Below are 15,460 nucleotides of genomic sequence, written 5' to 3'. Positions count from 1 at the left end.
GGACACAGAAGGGTGGGGCCCTGTGGTCACAGAAGCGGGCAGACCACAGACCTCCTGGACGTGAATGGCCACAATCCAGGTGACAGTTGCAGACACTGACACAGACAGGGCAAGATGGGGGCCACATACATCCTCCATGCCCTCGATGTGGGCTTCAATCTCCTGCAGCACACGGGCATGCCGCTCCGCCTCCTCAGCACTCCGCACACCCTTGTTGATGCGTTCGGCTACTTGCTTGATGTTCCTCTGAGCATCCAGCAGCAGTGGGTGGTCTGGATGGTCCTCCGGCGTGTGCTTCAGAAGGTCCTGAGGTGGGAGGGAATGGGGACCTGTTCAGCTGCCCCTGAGGCATTGAAATGACAGCCGGAGCACGAGAGACTAGGGTACAGATATCAAGGAGGACTTTCTTTCCTGCCGGGAGTCTGAGACCAGACACGCTTTCCCCGTCATGCCTCCCTGTCCAACCAGCCCCATGCCTACCTTCACCAGAAGCTCATAGCGTGGGATTCTCTGCACAGGCTTAATCATGAGGTCGGACAGCGCCTGCTTTTCCTTGTTCTCACGCATGCTTTGCTGAAACCCAAGGTGGAGGGGAGAGAGCTCCCATGTGAGGACTGATACATCAGGAAGAGACACCCTCCTAGCCAAGTCCCTCCAGGTGAGCCCAAGGGCAGAGTCTGACACACTTGCAAGCACCTCAGTCAAGAGCTCCGGGGATGCCCAGCGCTAGCCTGACAGGAGGTTAACTTCACCCCTACCCCAGTCCACGTACCTCCAAGAACTTGAGAAAGGCTGGCCTGGCCTCCTTAGCTACACGCACGGCATCCTTTGCATTGAGGAAGTTGTCAATATAGGCCGAATAGATGTTCACTAAAACGTCTTTGGAGAACTGTGGGTGAAGAGGCAGGTTAGGCAGGCTCGGAGCCCCTCCCCCACTCACCCTGACCTAGTTTCCGTCTATTTAACTTGAAATGGTCAGGCTTGGTCTTTTCTTTCCCAAAATGTGTGTGCATTGCATGTATGACATGTGACTGAATGAGCGTGTGTGTGTGTGTGTGTGTGTGTGTGTGTATCTTTGGTGTTTGTGCACAAGCACATGTACATGTGCTTAGATGTGTGCTGAGCCCAGACCCGGTTTTGTTTTTTCCACTTCCAGACAATCTATCACTGGGTCTCAATCCCATTAAACCAGGTAGCCGGGCCTCAGAGCTTGCTGGCCGTAGGAGTGAACAAACCCGTTCTAGCTGCTGGGGCTCTGCCTGTGCCGTCTGTTCCCCCATGAGGAACACCCCTCCCAGCCCATTCAACCCACCCTTGTCACTGAGCTGTAGCCTGCTTTGATGCAATGTGCTTGCTGCCTGACTTAAGGGCTCTCTCCCAGCAGAATAAAGCCTGGTTCAGGACAGGGTACACGCTGGTGGTTAATCCTGCTGCTTGGCTGGTGGTTAGGTGCTAGGTCAGGGGACTTTCCTCCAAGAGAGGACAATTTGGTTCCTGTCTCAGCCGCACCAAGGACAGACTAAGATACAGATCAGGAGTCCGTGAATCCCTAAGGAGCCAACTGTTCCTGTCTCTGGACAGGACACGGCCGAGGCTGAGCAGATGAGGGAGAACGATTCTCCTGGGAGGGCCTGTCTTGGGTTGAGGCTCCTTCCTGTCAGCCCACAGACAGCATCCAGTCCAGACTGAGGCTGAGCTTAAGTGACACCGAGGGGAAGATGACAGCCCTGAATCCTACCTAGTGGCATCAGTTTCTCTGCAGCAAGGATATACTAAGATCTATTAAAGTCCCGCTCCGCCTCAGAGCAAGCACATTTAAACAAGCTCAGGTTCCAAAGTAGAGAGGACTTTTCTTTCATAAAGACAGGGTTCTCACGTTGTATCCCTGACTGGCTTTAAACTTGGTATGCAGACCATTTCTTTTCAGCTCCTAGAATTTTCTGGAAGGATTCTCTATAGTGTTGCTTTTATAACTATGTGGCTCTTAAGTAACACTTTGAGTTTAGCTATGATTTATCAGCCATCATCAAGAATTCTTGGGAATTCAAAAATGTAACTTGAAAGTTTTCAAATATAGTTACACTTACATAAATAAACGCCAATTTAAGACGAGGCAGCAACACTATGTTTGCAGGAGTTTAATAGATGAGATGTTTTGTTTGCTTGTGTGTGAGTGTGTGTTTTGTTTGTTTGGTTTTGGTTTTTTTGAGACAAAGTTTCTCTATGTAGCCCAGGCGGTCTTAGAATGCCTTCTGTAGACCAGGCTGCCCCTGCCTCCCAAGTGCTGGGATTACAGACATGTATCACTACTACCCAGCTTTGTTTTGGTTTTGTTTGTTTTGGTTTTGCATTTTCTTGGTTTGCTTTAAACTTTGCTTTTGTGGTTCTTTTGGAAATTCTGAGCCAGCACTGAAGGACCTTGAGAAGCTCACTGGACAATGTGGCTCCTGGGACAAGGAGTAAGTGGCAGATGACATGCAAGACCAGGACCCTGGTACATCTACTACGCAGGATAGTGCCCAGTATGCAAAAAGCGCTGGACGGTATGAACTATGGCTATTTAAAAAAAAAAAAAGAGCCAGAACTCGGTAAGCACCAATGTCAAGGCCACATGACCGTGAGGTCCAGGTCAGCAGCGGTGCCAGCCTCCCCGTCTAGGTCCCTTGGTCTATGGCGGCAGTCCATGAGGCAGGGACACTCACCGACTGGACAAGCAGGGCTCCCACCTTCTGCTGGGCGTGCCATGTCTGCACGCAGTGCCGCACCTGCTCCAGGAACTGCTCGTGATGCTCCAGCAGCTCAGGGATCTGGTCGAAGATCTCATCCACCAGAGATGGGTCGCACAGCAGGGAGTTCTCTGGTTGCTTTAGTGGCTGCATGTAACCCTGGGGAACACACGGGGTCAGTCCATCTTCCTCCGAGGTACCTTCACCTCACCCGCACAGGTCTGCACAGGGGGAGCACCCGGGCCTGCAGCTCAGCCACTTGCCACTGTGCCTTCCTGGCTAGACCAGGAGCTCAGCAGTGGGGGGTGGGGGGGGAGACCCTGTCCCCAAATGCTACCTATGACATGCCTAGCTCAGGGCTTTGTCAAAGGAGGAGAAGGCGCACAGGGAAAGCATGACGGATTCATAATGAGATCTTGGAGGGAGGAAAGCAGGAAGACCGGGAGATGGGATGCTTTGCAGGAGACAGCCCCACCTCGTTAACTCAAGAAAATATTTACTGTTTTCCAGGCACTGTTTTAAGAGCTACTAGACAGCAGTGAATAAGAAAGACCCAAAAGATAAACACAGTGGTATACGCCTGTAATCTCAGTACTCAGGAGACTGAGGCAGGAGGATCACCACAAGTTCAAAGCCAGCCTAGGCTACATAGTGAGATCTTCTTTCAAAAACCTAGCCAATGATAAGACCTAACAGAGCTTACATTTAGTCAAATGAAGCACACAGTAAACAAAACCACATTTCACCAAATCTAAGATATAGTTATTCTTAGTTACTTTCTAGGGGGGGAAAAGCCGATGCCAATTATATTATGACATGCTGCGTACTATACAACACACTCTGGATTCGTTGAAATGAGAAGGTCTTCTTGGGTTCTGTGTTATAGGCAGGGCACTGGAGGCTAATTCTGAATTTCCTAGAGGCCTGTACTAAAGACTAGTTTAAAAAATTTTTTTAATCTCCTGGGCAGTCTGTGACTAAAATTTCTGTTTTTCACTACAAATGTACATTTAGTGGTGTTTCCTAAGCATGAACAGCAATGCCCCCCCCCCCCCCGCAGTTGCATGGCAAGATCGCCATCTACTGGCCTATGATGCAACTGCAAGCCAAAAAAATGAAGGAGTTTATTGAAAGACATATGTGATGTTACATTTATAAAATAACATTTATATTGAACATTAAAAAAATCTGGCTTGTTTTGTAAAACAAGATTGGAAAAGTCAAAGCTTAACAGATTACTCTTGGCTGGCTGAAGAGCCTGAAAAGACTTAGTATGGCTTGAGTAGCTCACAGCTGGCCTCCTTATATGGGCTCTCTGGCCAGTACTAGCCAGAACCTTGGCCAGTCAGGATCTGTGGTTCCTCTCAGAGCAAAAGTGACACCATTCACCTGGGTCACTTGGCAGAGGAGCAGGCACATCGTAGGAGCCACAAATCCCCATACCAGAGAGCCAGAAGCTGGGCAAGGGTACCCACGGAAGAAATAAACAAGCTTGCACACAGTCCGCCAGAGGGAGTTAAGGACTCTGGAAGCAGGAGAGTAGAGGGTGTGGGGGCCAAGGAGGGAAAGGCTGCTTAGGAAAAGGAGGTGTCTTAGCTGGAAATATCAGGGTTCAAGACAGGATTCAAGGATGGAGGTGAAACCAGAAAAAGGGTATATATAGTTATGGCCTGGGTTCAAATCCCACCTCCTTTTGGCTACTGACCTTGGTTTGTACCTTTGTTATTTTATTTGTTTTTATCTGAGCTGGCACACACATACACACACACACACACCAACACACATAAACAGCAACACACACATATACACCCCAACAACACACATACACAAAAAGCAGCATGCACATACCACAACACACACACACCCCAACACACACACACACACACACACACACACACACACACACCCCGCCCCCACACCCACACAAACACACGTAAGGCAGTATGTGAGATGCTACACCCATCTCTCTTAAGATATGCATTTGGGACAGGTGCTGTCACAATTCCCACTCTACAGCCAGGGCAGGTGAGGCACAACTGGGTCCATGTTACACAGCTGACCAAGAAGTGTGAGCCAGCCTCCAGAACCCTGGAGGGACCGGTTTTCCATCTACACTCCTGGGTTGTGGCACCCCAGCCCTTGGGTTTAGGTGATACTCTCCTGTTCGCCTCTACCTCTCCCCTCCCACCCAAAAATCTCAATCTGGCTCCTTCGACTCCGGTCCTGCCTCACAGAGCCCAGAGGATTCTGAGTCCAGGCCTGCCTGCTCTGAGTTCCACAGCTCCTCCTCCTGCTGACAGGCGTGAGAGGCAACACCACCATCTTTCAGTCTTCACTTCGGGAAAAACAGCCTCATTTTGCCAGGGAGACCAAGGCTTAAAGAAGTGAAGAGACTCAAACTCCAGTCCCCAGTGGGGGACAAGCGACTCAAAGCCTGTCTGTCTGTCTGACTGGACTGCCTCTAGCTCTCACCGGGGGATGGCCATGGGTCCTTACATGATTATTCTTCTTGTCTGAAATCTTGAGGATCTCTCCTTAGGTTGTGTGTGTGTGTGTGTGTGTGTGTGTGTGTGTGCGCCCATGCCCAGAAGAGACCCTATCCCTTGCCCAGCTTCTTGCCCTTCTCCTTGGCAACCACACCAGCCACTACTGGTGCTGACAGTGGCTTCTCCTGGTCTTTGCTTCTGTTGTGCCCTCTGCCTGTTCCCCTCAACAGGTTTTCTGCTGAAATCCTACCCACCTTTTAGGTCTCTTCTGTGCACCCTAAACCCAGAGCCATATTCCCTGAGCCCACACTACAGGGAAGTCCTTATTCTATGTTCTTAGATCATTGAACATTTTGATAAAACCAGAGGCAATGTGTGTCTTTTATAATTTGTCACTGTAACCAGTTTCTTTCATGCTTTTGAAACAGGTCTTCATGAACTCCCTTGGATTATCTATCAGGCAAAGATGACCTTGTATTTTTGATCCTCTACCTCCACCTCCTGAGTGCTGGGATTACAGGTGTGTACCACTAACCCTGGTTTATGCAGGTCTAGGAATCAAACCCAGGGTTTCCTGCATGTTACGGAAGCGCTCTTTATTACATCCCTAGCCCTATTTTTGTCAGTTTTAAGTGTTTAGATTAGGGCACACGCATTCATACTGTTGTGTAAATGCCAACTTCACCTTGCAGCCGAAAACTCTGGACCACTGAGCACTACGTTACCCACATCACCCTTCCCTGCCCCAGCACCCCCGGGTACCCCCGCCACCACTTCACCTTCTCCCTCTGAAAACTTGACTTCTGCAAACTTGGAACACACACCATCCAGCACTGGCTGTTAGGTGAGTGGCTCATTTTACTTAGCGCTGTGTCATCCAGGTTCTTCCGTGTGGCAGCGTGTGTTGGAATCACCCTCTTTTCTAGGGGAGTACTACCCATATATGCCCACACACCCTTGAATCCTGTGTCACCACACCAACCATGTCTGGTGACTTGTCTGGCTGGTGAGGGTGACTCTCCTGAATAGTCCACGAACTCCAGGGAAAAGACTCATGTCCCTCAGACTCACAGCTGAATGGAGACCCCTGCACTACCCAGAGAACAGTGTTCGGCCTACAGAAGGCTCGGTACAGGTATGTGGAAGGGCAGAAGGGGGAAGAAGGAAGGGTGAGTGGTTCAGGGTCTTTCCTGGGGTCTGCTTCACCCCGAGCTGTGGCAGTTTGAATAAGCTCATCTTCAGTTGTGTTTGTGGGCCCCATTTCGGCACATACACCAGGCTCTGGCCTCAGCAGTACCCATGTAACTGTCAGCTCATCATCCCGCCAGACTTCACCTCTCCCAGGCCTGTTTTCCCACCTCACGCCCCCTTCCCCCAGTTCCTGGAACCCCTGACCTGAGCAGCTTACCTCCTAAGTGTCTGTCCCCCTCAGTCCTTCCTATGATCTGCACCCTGACTGGAGGAGCTCTGTGGCCCTGGGACAGCTTTATCTCCTGCCACCCATCTTTCCAGTAGTCATGCAGACTTTCCAACCACATGCCTTCCTGTCTCAAAACCCTCTGATGACTCTCCAGGAACCCCACTGTGGTCCAAATCCTTCTCCTGGGGTTCAAGGACCCCATGGCATAACCCTTGCTGGCTCCTGCAACACCATCCAAGAACCAGCCCCTCATACTTTGTACCACGTAGCTCTCTAAACGCACGTGCCAAGCCCTCTGCAGAACTGCACCTTCTCTGGGGAGCTTTCTCTGACTGGTCAGGCACCTCCCACGTCTCTACAGCAGTGGTTTCCAACCTGTGGGTCAAGACCCCCGCAAGGGTCCCGTATCAGATATTCGACATATTATATATTACGCACTGCGATTCGTAACAGCAGCAACGTTAGTTATAAAGTAGCAGCAAAGTAATTTTATAGTTGGGGTCACCACAACGTGGGGCTCTGTCCACGACACGTGGTCCACAAGGATCTGTATTAAAGGGCCGCAGCGTTAGAAAGGTTGAGAACCACTGCTGTAAAGGGACCCATGTATTCAGCACGTTCTTGGGCATTGTTGGGCTTCTTGTATCTGGACCAGGGTCTGCCCTAAGCAGATACTTAGCATTTCTTCCCAGTCACAGCTCAAGGCTGGGTCCAGGACTGCCGAGGGGATGTGGGAACTAGATAGCGTAGAGACTCCTACTCTACCTGGATCCTCTACTCACGCCAGCCCTGCAACCTCGGTCGCTTCCGGGCTCACAGCGCTTTGGTTTCAGTCGCTGTCCATACGGGTGATCCCACCTGTCTGATGCCCACACTTGGGACGTTGCTCTCAGGCCTGGGGCACGGTCTCACCTGCATTAGGGTGCGCAGCGATTCTACGTACGATTGCTCTGTGTCCAGCAGGGTCATGGTCACATGCTTCCTCATGTCCTGTGGGGACAGAAGTAGAGGGTGAGTGGCCCTTTGTCTCCTTTCACCTCTGTCACCTTCAGCGACGGTCAGGCATACCTGCACACGGAGAGAGCCCATTGGTCCTTTCCCTGGCCTTCCCTGCTAGCTTCCTGTCACACAGTTTCCCAAAGCATCCCTGATCTTTGTTCAAGCATTCCCTGCTGGGAGCGCTCCCCTGAGTCTCAAACACACCCTTCCAAGTGGGTCCCCGTTTTCCTACCCCAACAGGTTCTAGACAGAGACAAAAACCCAACAATAATAAACTCTCATATTTACAAAGGAAGATGCCTCTGGGCTACACCCACTCTAGAGACTTACTCTGGAAACACCAAGTTCCAGCTTGCTGCTATGAGGACATGTTTGACCTGGCTGTGTGTCACAGCATCCCTCAGAGTAGACGCTGTCACTTCCTGCTATAGAAGAAGAAACTGCAGCTGAGGGAAGTGATGTTGGTGCTGGAAGCATCAGGGTTCTGACGAGGCTGGATCCCAATTCTCAACGAAAAGGTTACAGAGCTCTCTTTACACCAGCCTCTAGCTCACTTGTGTGACCCACAGTCTCCATCTCGTCTCTTCCCGTGTGTGTGCATGTGTGCGGGCATGTGTGTCTGGGTGCATGTGCTCAGGTTCACTTACCAAGCATGCATGTGTGCACATAAGAAGTGAACGAAGTGTCTTCTTCTACTGCTCTTCACATTGATTAATTAATCAACACAGAGAAACTCACTGAACCTGGAGCTCACTGTTTCAGCTACCCTAGCCGGCCAGGGAGCCCAGGTCTGCCTGTCTCTGCTCTCTAGCACTGGGGTCACACACACACTGATGGGGTCACACACTGATGAAGACACACACTGATGGGGTCACACACGGATGGGGTCATACACACTGATAGTGTCACAAACACTGACAGGGTCACAGACACACTGGTGGGGTCACACACACACTGGTGGGGTCACACACACTGATAGTGTCACAAACACTGACAGGGTCACACACACACTGGTGGGGTCACACACACACTGATGGGGTCACACACACTGATGGTGTCACACACATTGATGGAGTCACAGACACACTGGTGGGGTCACACACACACTGATGGGGTCACAGACATACTGGTGGGGTCACACACACACTGATGGGGTCATACACACTGATAGTGTCACAAACACTGACAGGGTCACAGACACACTGGTGGGGTCACACACACACTGGTGGGGTCACACACACACTGGTGGGGTCACACACACACTGATGGGGTCACACACACTGATAGTGTCACAAACACTGACAGGGTCACACACACACTGGTGGGGTCACACACACTGATGGGGTCACACACACTGATGGTGTCACACACATTGATGGAGTCACAGACACACTGGTGGGGTCACACACACACTGATGGGGTCACACACACTCTGATAACGTCACAGATACACACTACTATGTCCAGCTTCTACAACTGAGAATGCAAACACAGGCCTTTATGTTTATCCATCTCACAAACTCTCTCTTTCTGAGGCAGGGTCTTATACAGACCAGGCTGTGGAGTCTTCCCTAGTGCTCGGCTTGACAGGCATTTACTACTGCATCTGGCTTACGCACTTGCTGTAGAACAAGCCAGGGCTTGGTGGACATGCTAGACAAGGCCTATACTCGCCGAGCTACAACCCCAGCCTAGTCTCTCGTTTTCACAACAGGGATGCTTACACACACAGCATGTGCACACCACAAGGCGCTGGGTTCCTGTCCCGTCAAGGTAAGCTCTATCCTATGGGAAGACTTTGTGAGGAACTCTTGGGAAGGTCTGAGCTGGCTCCACCCTCTCCCCAGGCAGAGCTCACCTAGTGCCAACTTCCACAGTCCCCGGCCTTCTCCAGGAAGCCCTCCCAGACACCCAGCCCACCAGCCTACATCCTGCAAGGACTCCGGAACCCCGTACTGACGCTTGGGCTCTAGACATCAAGGCCCTGCAGATTCAGGATGCTCTTTCTGTGCGGAAATTCTGGAACGGGTGCTTGTGCTTAGGAACTCCTCCAGTTCTGATTCCAACACCCCTTAATCTAGACCCTCAGCCGGGGACCTGCCACGGCCACTGTTCTGCCCACCGTCCCGAGGCCGCTATGCTGTATTAGTATTCGCTTGTTTGTTGAGACAAGGCCTTGATCTCTCTCAGTACACAGCCCAGGATGCCTCAGTCTCTCCAGCAGGAGCCACAGGCTACCACGACCTTCTCACTTTGCTGGCTATGGTAAGTTTACCTCAGGTGCTGCTCCTCCGACCCTGGAACTGGGGGATCAGCCTGGTCCCTAATAACAGACTAGGAGGCCCACAAGTGTACTCCCACTCTGAGCTCTACTGAGGCATGGGTGACATCTCCTTGGGACACAGGAGGCTGGCTTACTCCACCTCTGTGGCTCTATGCCGGGTTGTGCTCCTCAGGCTCTCCCTCAGAGACCCCCAACTAGGAGCAGGCCATTTATACTGGGTGCTTCTGGGGCCCTTAAAGTCTTAAAGCAGCTTTGGGGTCTCCCATGTCTGCTCCTGCGCTGGCAGCTCCCAGAACACCCCAGTACCTCACAAGTATGTGCAGCTCATTTCAGCCTCCCACAGACCCAAGACACAGGTGTCACCCACCACACAGATGGGTCAAGTCAGAGAAGTGACATGACTTGCCCAAGATCACATGGCCAGTGACAGACACGGCCCAGAGCCTCTTCAGACACCTCATGCAGAGCCCTAGGGTGCCAACAGCCTATGTTCCCTTTACCAGCGACCTCAGACCACAGAACTCCTCGGCTCTGCTCTTCCTGGCTGTGTGAGTTTGGTGGCCCTGCTGTCACACTCCTTCATGAAATAGAATTTAAAAAAAAAAAAAAAACCCTTTGTTCCTGGTACAAGCTCCATGCTCTGCAATGGGGACAGGGAGGAGTCTACACACAGCGACCCTAACTGTCCCTTCTCGTTCCACTTCCCTGAGACTTCATGGGAAGTTTTCCGACCATCAGGACAGCCAGACCAGGTTTTGGGCTTCACCGCTACTGTCCCCTGCCCACACTCACTGGCCGGGAGGCTGGGGTGGTAGTGGGAGCTGACGCTGCAACGCTGCCTCTCCCGGCCTTCTCCCTGCTGCAAAGCACAGTGGGCTGTCACCCAGCTGTCAGGTAAAGCACAGAAAACAAGGCCAGCTCCTTGTCACTGCACGGAACACCCTCTCTGCACGTGTCCAGACACGGGAGCAGTGCAGGGGGGCCGGGGACAAGGGAAGCAGGAGATGGAGGGACAAAGCAGCTGTCAACCAGATCAGCAGGCCCACCTGTTCCAGGCTGGCCAGCCCCTCAGCCTGCCTCCCTCAGGATCCCTTCAACAGCCACAGACAGGCCCCTGGCATTGGGACCAATGGGACCTGCGGGAAAGTGGACACTGCAGGAACATGGTGAGGGGAACTCTCCTGTCATTAAACCCTTATGTACCAAGTGTGAAGAAAGACACACAGAGAGAGGCCATGAAGGCCAGATGCCCCACATCAAGACGAAAATGAAGCCTAGTTATCCAGCTGCGAGGTAGGCCCTTCTGCCCAGACTCTGGAGCACTGGAGACACATACGCACAATACACTACAGTACCCGGATTAGGCCTAGTTCCCAGAACATGGAACAGAGTCCTGGCCCAGACAAACACAAAAAACAAGGCAGCATCCCTGGAACCTGCCTCCTCCAGTCTTCAGAAAGGCCTCTGGAGGAAGGAATGGGGACACCACCTTTCCTACAGGACCACAGCATGACGGCTCCAGGTCCCAGAGTCCCAGTGGCAAAGTGGCAGCGCAGGCTGCCGTTGGCACATACATCAACCCCGGGGAGGTTGGGAATCTGGTTTTCCTGGGGACCTAAGGTGCCCCAGGAACAAATCTGCTTTCGCCTGACTCCTTGGACAAGAGAGTACTGTCCTGGGCCATGACCCTTAGCCACCAGAGAGGCCAGAGTTGGCCATGGTGGTTGGCCATGGAGAGGAGGCTCATCAACCTCTCTGCCTTCATCTGAGGTCAGCTCTCTCCAAGCCCAGCGATGACAGGCAGGCAGGGTACCGGTGCGTGATCCAAGTTCCAGGCCCTGTTCTCCAGCATCTGCCCACGCTTCCCCCATCTCCTAGGTCAGCGGCATCCTAGGCCAAGACCCAAGTTCCCGGCTGCCCTTCCCCCTCCCGGTACCTGGGCCTCCCCCGGCTCCTCCGCGGTGTCAGAGCCCCCGCCCCCGCCCCCGGCGGACTCCCCGGAGGCGGAGGCCGGGCCCAGATCGCGCATGTCTTCCAGCGCGATGGTGAACTGGGCCAGGGTCTTCACCATCTGAAGCATGCGGCCGGGCTGCCGCCGGGGCGGGAACTGCGCAGAGTCGGAGGGCCCCCTCCCACCCGCGCTCCTCGGGGGGCCTCAGCCCCGCCGCGGTGGTGGTGGCGGCGGCGGTAGTAGCAGCGTCGGTGAGGGCGCAGCCCGCGGTGGTGCTGCGGCCTCCTCCGCGCAGGGAGTGCGCGCGGCGTCGCAGGGGGAGAGTCCCGCCCTCTGCGCGCCGCCCCTTCTCCCCCAACAAGCCCAGTGCCGCCGGACCTCGCACCCCCGCCTCAGGACGCAAGTCACACATACCCGCGGACAAAGACAAGTTCGCTGTGTATCTAAGGCTCGCACTGAGATGTACGCTCGGGAGCCATGGAGGAACAGGGTTTAGGAGAGAACAGGCCCAGGTGGAGGGTAGGGTCAAGTGCAGTCTCACAAACAGATCCCCAGATCCTGACACCCAGCTGCCTGACCCACCATCTCTCACAATGATGAGAACTTTCTTGATCAACAACTACAGCATGGTACAAGCAGACACCCACCCATGGAGGCATCAGATGCTTGAAACCTCACTGGCCCAAAAGGGCACTTGGGTGTGATAGAAGCTGTCACCCAAATCACCCAAATTAAAGTCACCCCTATCCCTACTACCATCTTCCCCAGCTCAGTCAGTTCTGTACCCGGCTCCAGTCTTGTTCCCATCCAGTGCTTCTCCCCATGACCTTCACTGGGGAGGGTCTCTGACCCCCCCCAACCCCCATCTGCCCTCAATCCAACTTCATGGCATTTATTTAAATGTGATCCTCAATCCTCAGGCTACTTCCTCAAATGCCAGACAAAGCTAGAACCTACTCCAGGACCCACTTAAATAGGACTGAGGTGTGGAAGGAAACAAGTTTGACACCAAATCCCATTGGGCCCTAAGAAGGGGCTCCAAACACCCTGAAGTTGTGCCTTACCTCTGTGCCTAGCTCCACTTCCTTCAACACTGAGGTTCCCACACGCGCACGAAACTCCCATCTGAACTTTCTCTCTCTGGATTTCCTGAGCAATGGGGTAATGAACACCATCACTCAAGCCAGGCTCACCCCTGTTCCCACTCCTACACCTTTCTTTGTTTCACCCCAGCCAGCTCTCTGTGTCTAGAAAATACACCTCTCCCTTGCCTAGAGGCATTGACCTAAGCCCGTTCCCTCTCATAGCAACCAAGCCAGTGACTTCTTTTCACTTAAGACTGTTCTACCCAAATGTCACCTCTTCTAGGAAGCCCTACTGAGTCCTCAGAGTAGGTGTTGTGTGTCTGTTCTGTTCTCCAGGATCCTTGGTTCTCTTAACTACCGTCTGTAATTAATGGGTTGCATTAATTGGATTGATCCCCACCTTCTCCCAGGAGACTGCTGGCTCCCAGAGGTAGGGGTCCTTTGTAAGCCAAGGCATTGAACACATGTGACAGACGGTTGGCTAACAAACTAGTGCCGATAGCCCTGCTTTCCCCTTCTCCAGCCAGTCTACACACGGTTCTGGGCATCTCTTTAGCATGGAGGTCCCTGTATCCCTCTATCCAGCCTTGCTTCCTTAGCCCTGAGTCAGCAACCCATTCTAAGGAATTAAAAAAAAAAAAAAAAGCTTGAATCTTTTAAATCTATGTGTGTGGGTGTTTTTGGTGCCCAGGGAGACCAGAAGAGGGTGTAGGACCCTGGCACCCAAACCAGGGACCTCTGTGAAAGCGGCAAGTACTCTTACCTGCTGAGCCATCTCTCCAACCCTGGAACTGTTTTTTAACAACCTCCTCTAAGGTCTTGTGTAGCCTAGGTTGGCATCCAACTGTCAGCCAGTGAATAGAGGATGACCCTGAACTTCCGACTCCTCTGTAAACAGCTTCTCGGTTCTGGGATTGCAGGCATACACTACCATGCCTGGTTTGTAACATGACCCTGCTGGAAACCAGGGTCTTGTGTATTCCTTGCAAGCAATCCACTAACTTAGCTTGTCCCTCGCACTTTTAAACTTTGCTACAAGTACTGAAGATTGAACTTGAGGCCCGAATGCTAAGCCAAGGGCAGGTGGGCTTTTTTTCTTCCTGTGATGCTGTTCCTTTGAGCCTGAGTCTTCCTATATAGCTTAGGCTAGCCTCAAACTCATGGTCCTGCTAGGAATGTAGTTTAGCGGCAAAGGGCTTGCCTAGCCTGTGTGAGGTTATGGGTCCAACCCCCAGAACTTAAAAAAAAAGTGTATATAACTTTTGTTTAGGCAAGATAGCATACACCTATAATCCCAATACTTGGGAGGTAGAGGCAGGAGGCTCAGCAGTTCAAGGTCATCCTCAGTTATATAGTGAGTTCAAGGCCAGCCTGGGCTACAAGATGTCCTGTCTCAGGGGCAAAACAGAGCAGGTCTGGGAATATATTTCTTTGGAAGAGCTCTTAATTGGAGTACAAAGCCCTAGGTTCAGTTCCTAGCACTGAAAACAAGCACACAAAAAGCCTCCTGATTCTCCCACCTCCTTCTGAATACTGGCATTACAAGCATACGCCCTTGTGTCTGGCACAAATGAATTATATCTCAACTAATCCTGAAAGGGCAGGCCACCAGGCTAGGATCCCATGACAGCAGGCACAGCACAGATGGGTCACATCCAATACTGGGTAGTGCTAACTTAATTTGTGTTGCATCAGTGAATGGACAATCTGTGGACTCGCTGTGTTCCCTGGAGGGATCGTGACAGGCTCTTTTCTGGTCTCTGGACTGAGAGTCCGGCACCTCCTAGGAATGTGCTGAAAAGCACATTCACCTCTCTCCCAAAGGATCTCAAACCCTACCCAAGGACAGAGCCAGAAACCAGCTGACCGCATCTGCCTTTTCCCTTCCCAAGGGACTGCCTTGCCCACACTTCCTCCCCACAGCTTGCTCCTCCTCCTCAGGATGGGCATGCTGGGAGAGGATAGAAAGAATGCCCATGTCCAGGGGCAGGGCACCCAGGTCTCAGAGGCCCATTGCTTGGTCGCTCTGTAGTCATCTTTGGCTATCAAAATACCTCCTCCACGTGGCCCTCTCTCAAACTACCTGATGATTTCTTCTTAGTGGCTGAGAGGCAGTACACAGTTTGGGGGTCCTGGCCAGGTGCAACTCATCTATCCACCTGTCCCTCACCAGTTCCCCCAAGACCAAATAAGAATGCGTCCACCTCGGATGGCTTCCAGGCTTAGCAAAGGTTACCTCTGCAGGGGGAAGCACTCACAAGAGGCTCCCAGAGAGGAGAGGAGCCAGGCCTTGAACACAGCATGGAGGTCAAGAGACACAGGAGTACAGGGGTGCAGGGAGACACCCCTGGGAAGCCTCCACCCCCTTACAGGTGCGGCTTAATGCCAAAGGCTGTGCTGCTCTGTTAAGGATGGTTACAATGCTATGAATAAATTTGGCCTCACGGACTTATAGGTCTGAATGCTTGCATAAAGAGCAGCAGAATTAGGAGGCGTGGCCTTGAAGGAG

General features: G+C 52.4%; 1 protein-coding gene across 1 annotated transcript in view; it reads right to left on the bottom strand.

The window, feature by feature from the left end:
• Nucleotides 1-15,460, bottom strand: part of ARHGEF17 (Rho guanine nucleotide exchange factor 17) — a 57,115-nt gene that overhangs the window by 12,853 nt on the left and 28,802 nt on the right. Inside the window, exons 2-6 of the mRNA XM_080912008.1 lie at nucleotides 7,545-7,622; nucleotides 2,703-2,885; nucleotides 773-889; nucleotides 481-573; nucleotides 130-306 (exon numbers count right to left, since the gene is read on the bottom strand). Coding sequence (XP_080768134.1) covers nucleotides 130-306; nucleotides 481-573; nucleotides 773-889; nucleotides 2,703-2,885; nucleotides 7,545-7,622 — 648 coding nt within the window. The remainder of the gene's footprint in view (nucleotides 1-129; nucleotides 307-480; nucleotides 574-772; nucleotides 890-2,702; nucleotides 2,886-7,544; nucleotides 7,623-15,460) is intronic.

This window comes from Micromys minutus (genome assembly GCF_963924665.1).
Source record: "Micromys minutus genome assembly, chromosome: 2".
NCBI lineage: Eukaryota > Metazoa > Chordata > Mammalia > Rodentia > Muridae > Micromys > Micromys minutus.
Note: the sequence above shows the minus strand (reverse complement) of the source record. Positions and strands in the feature narration are given on the sequence as shown.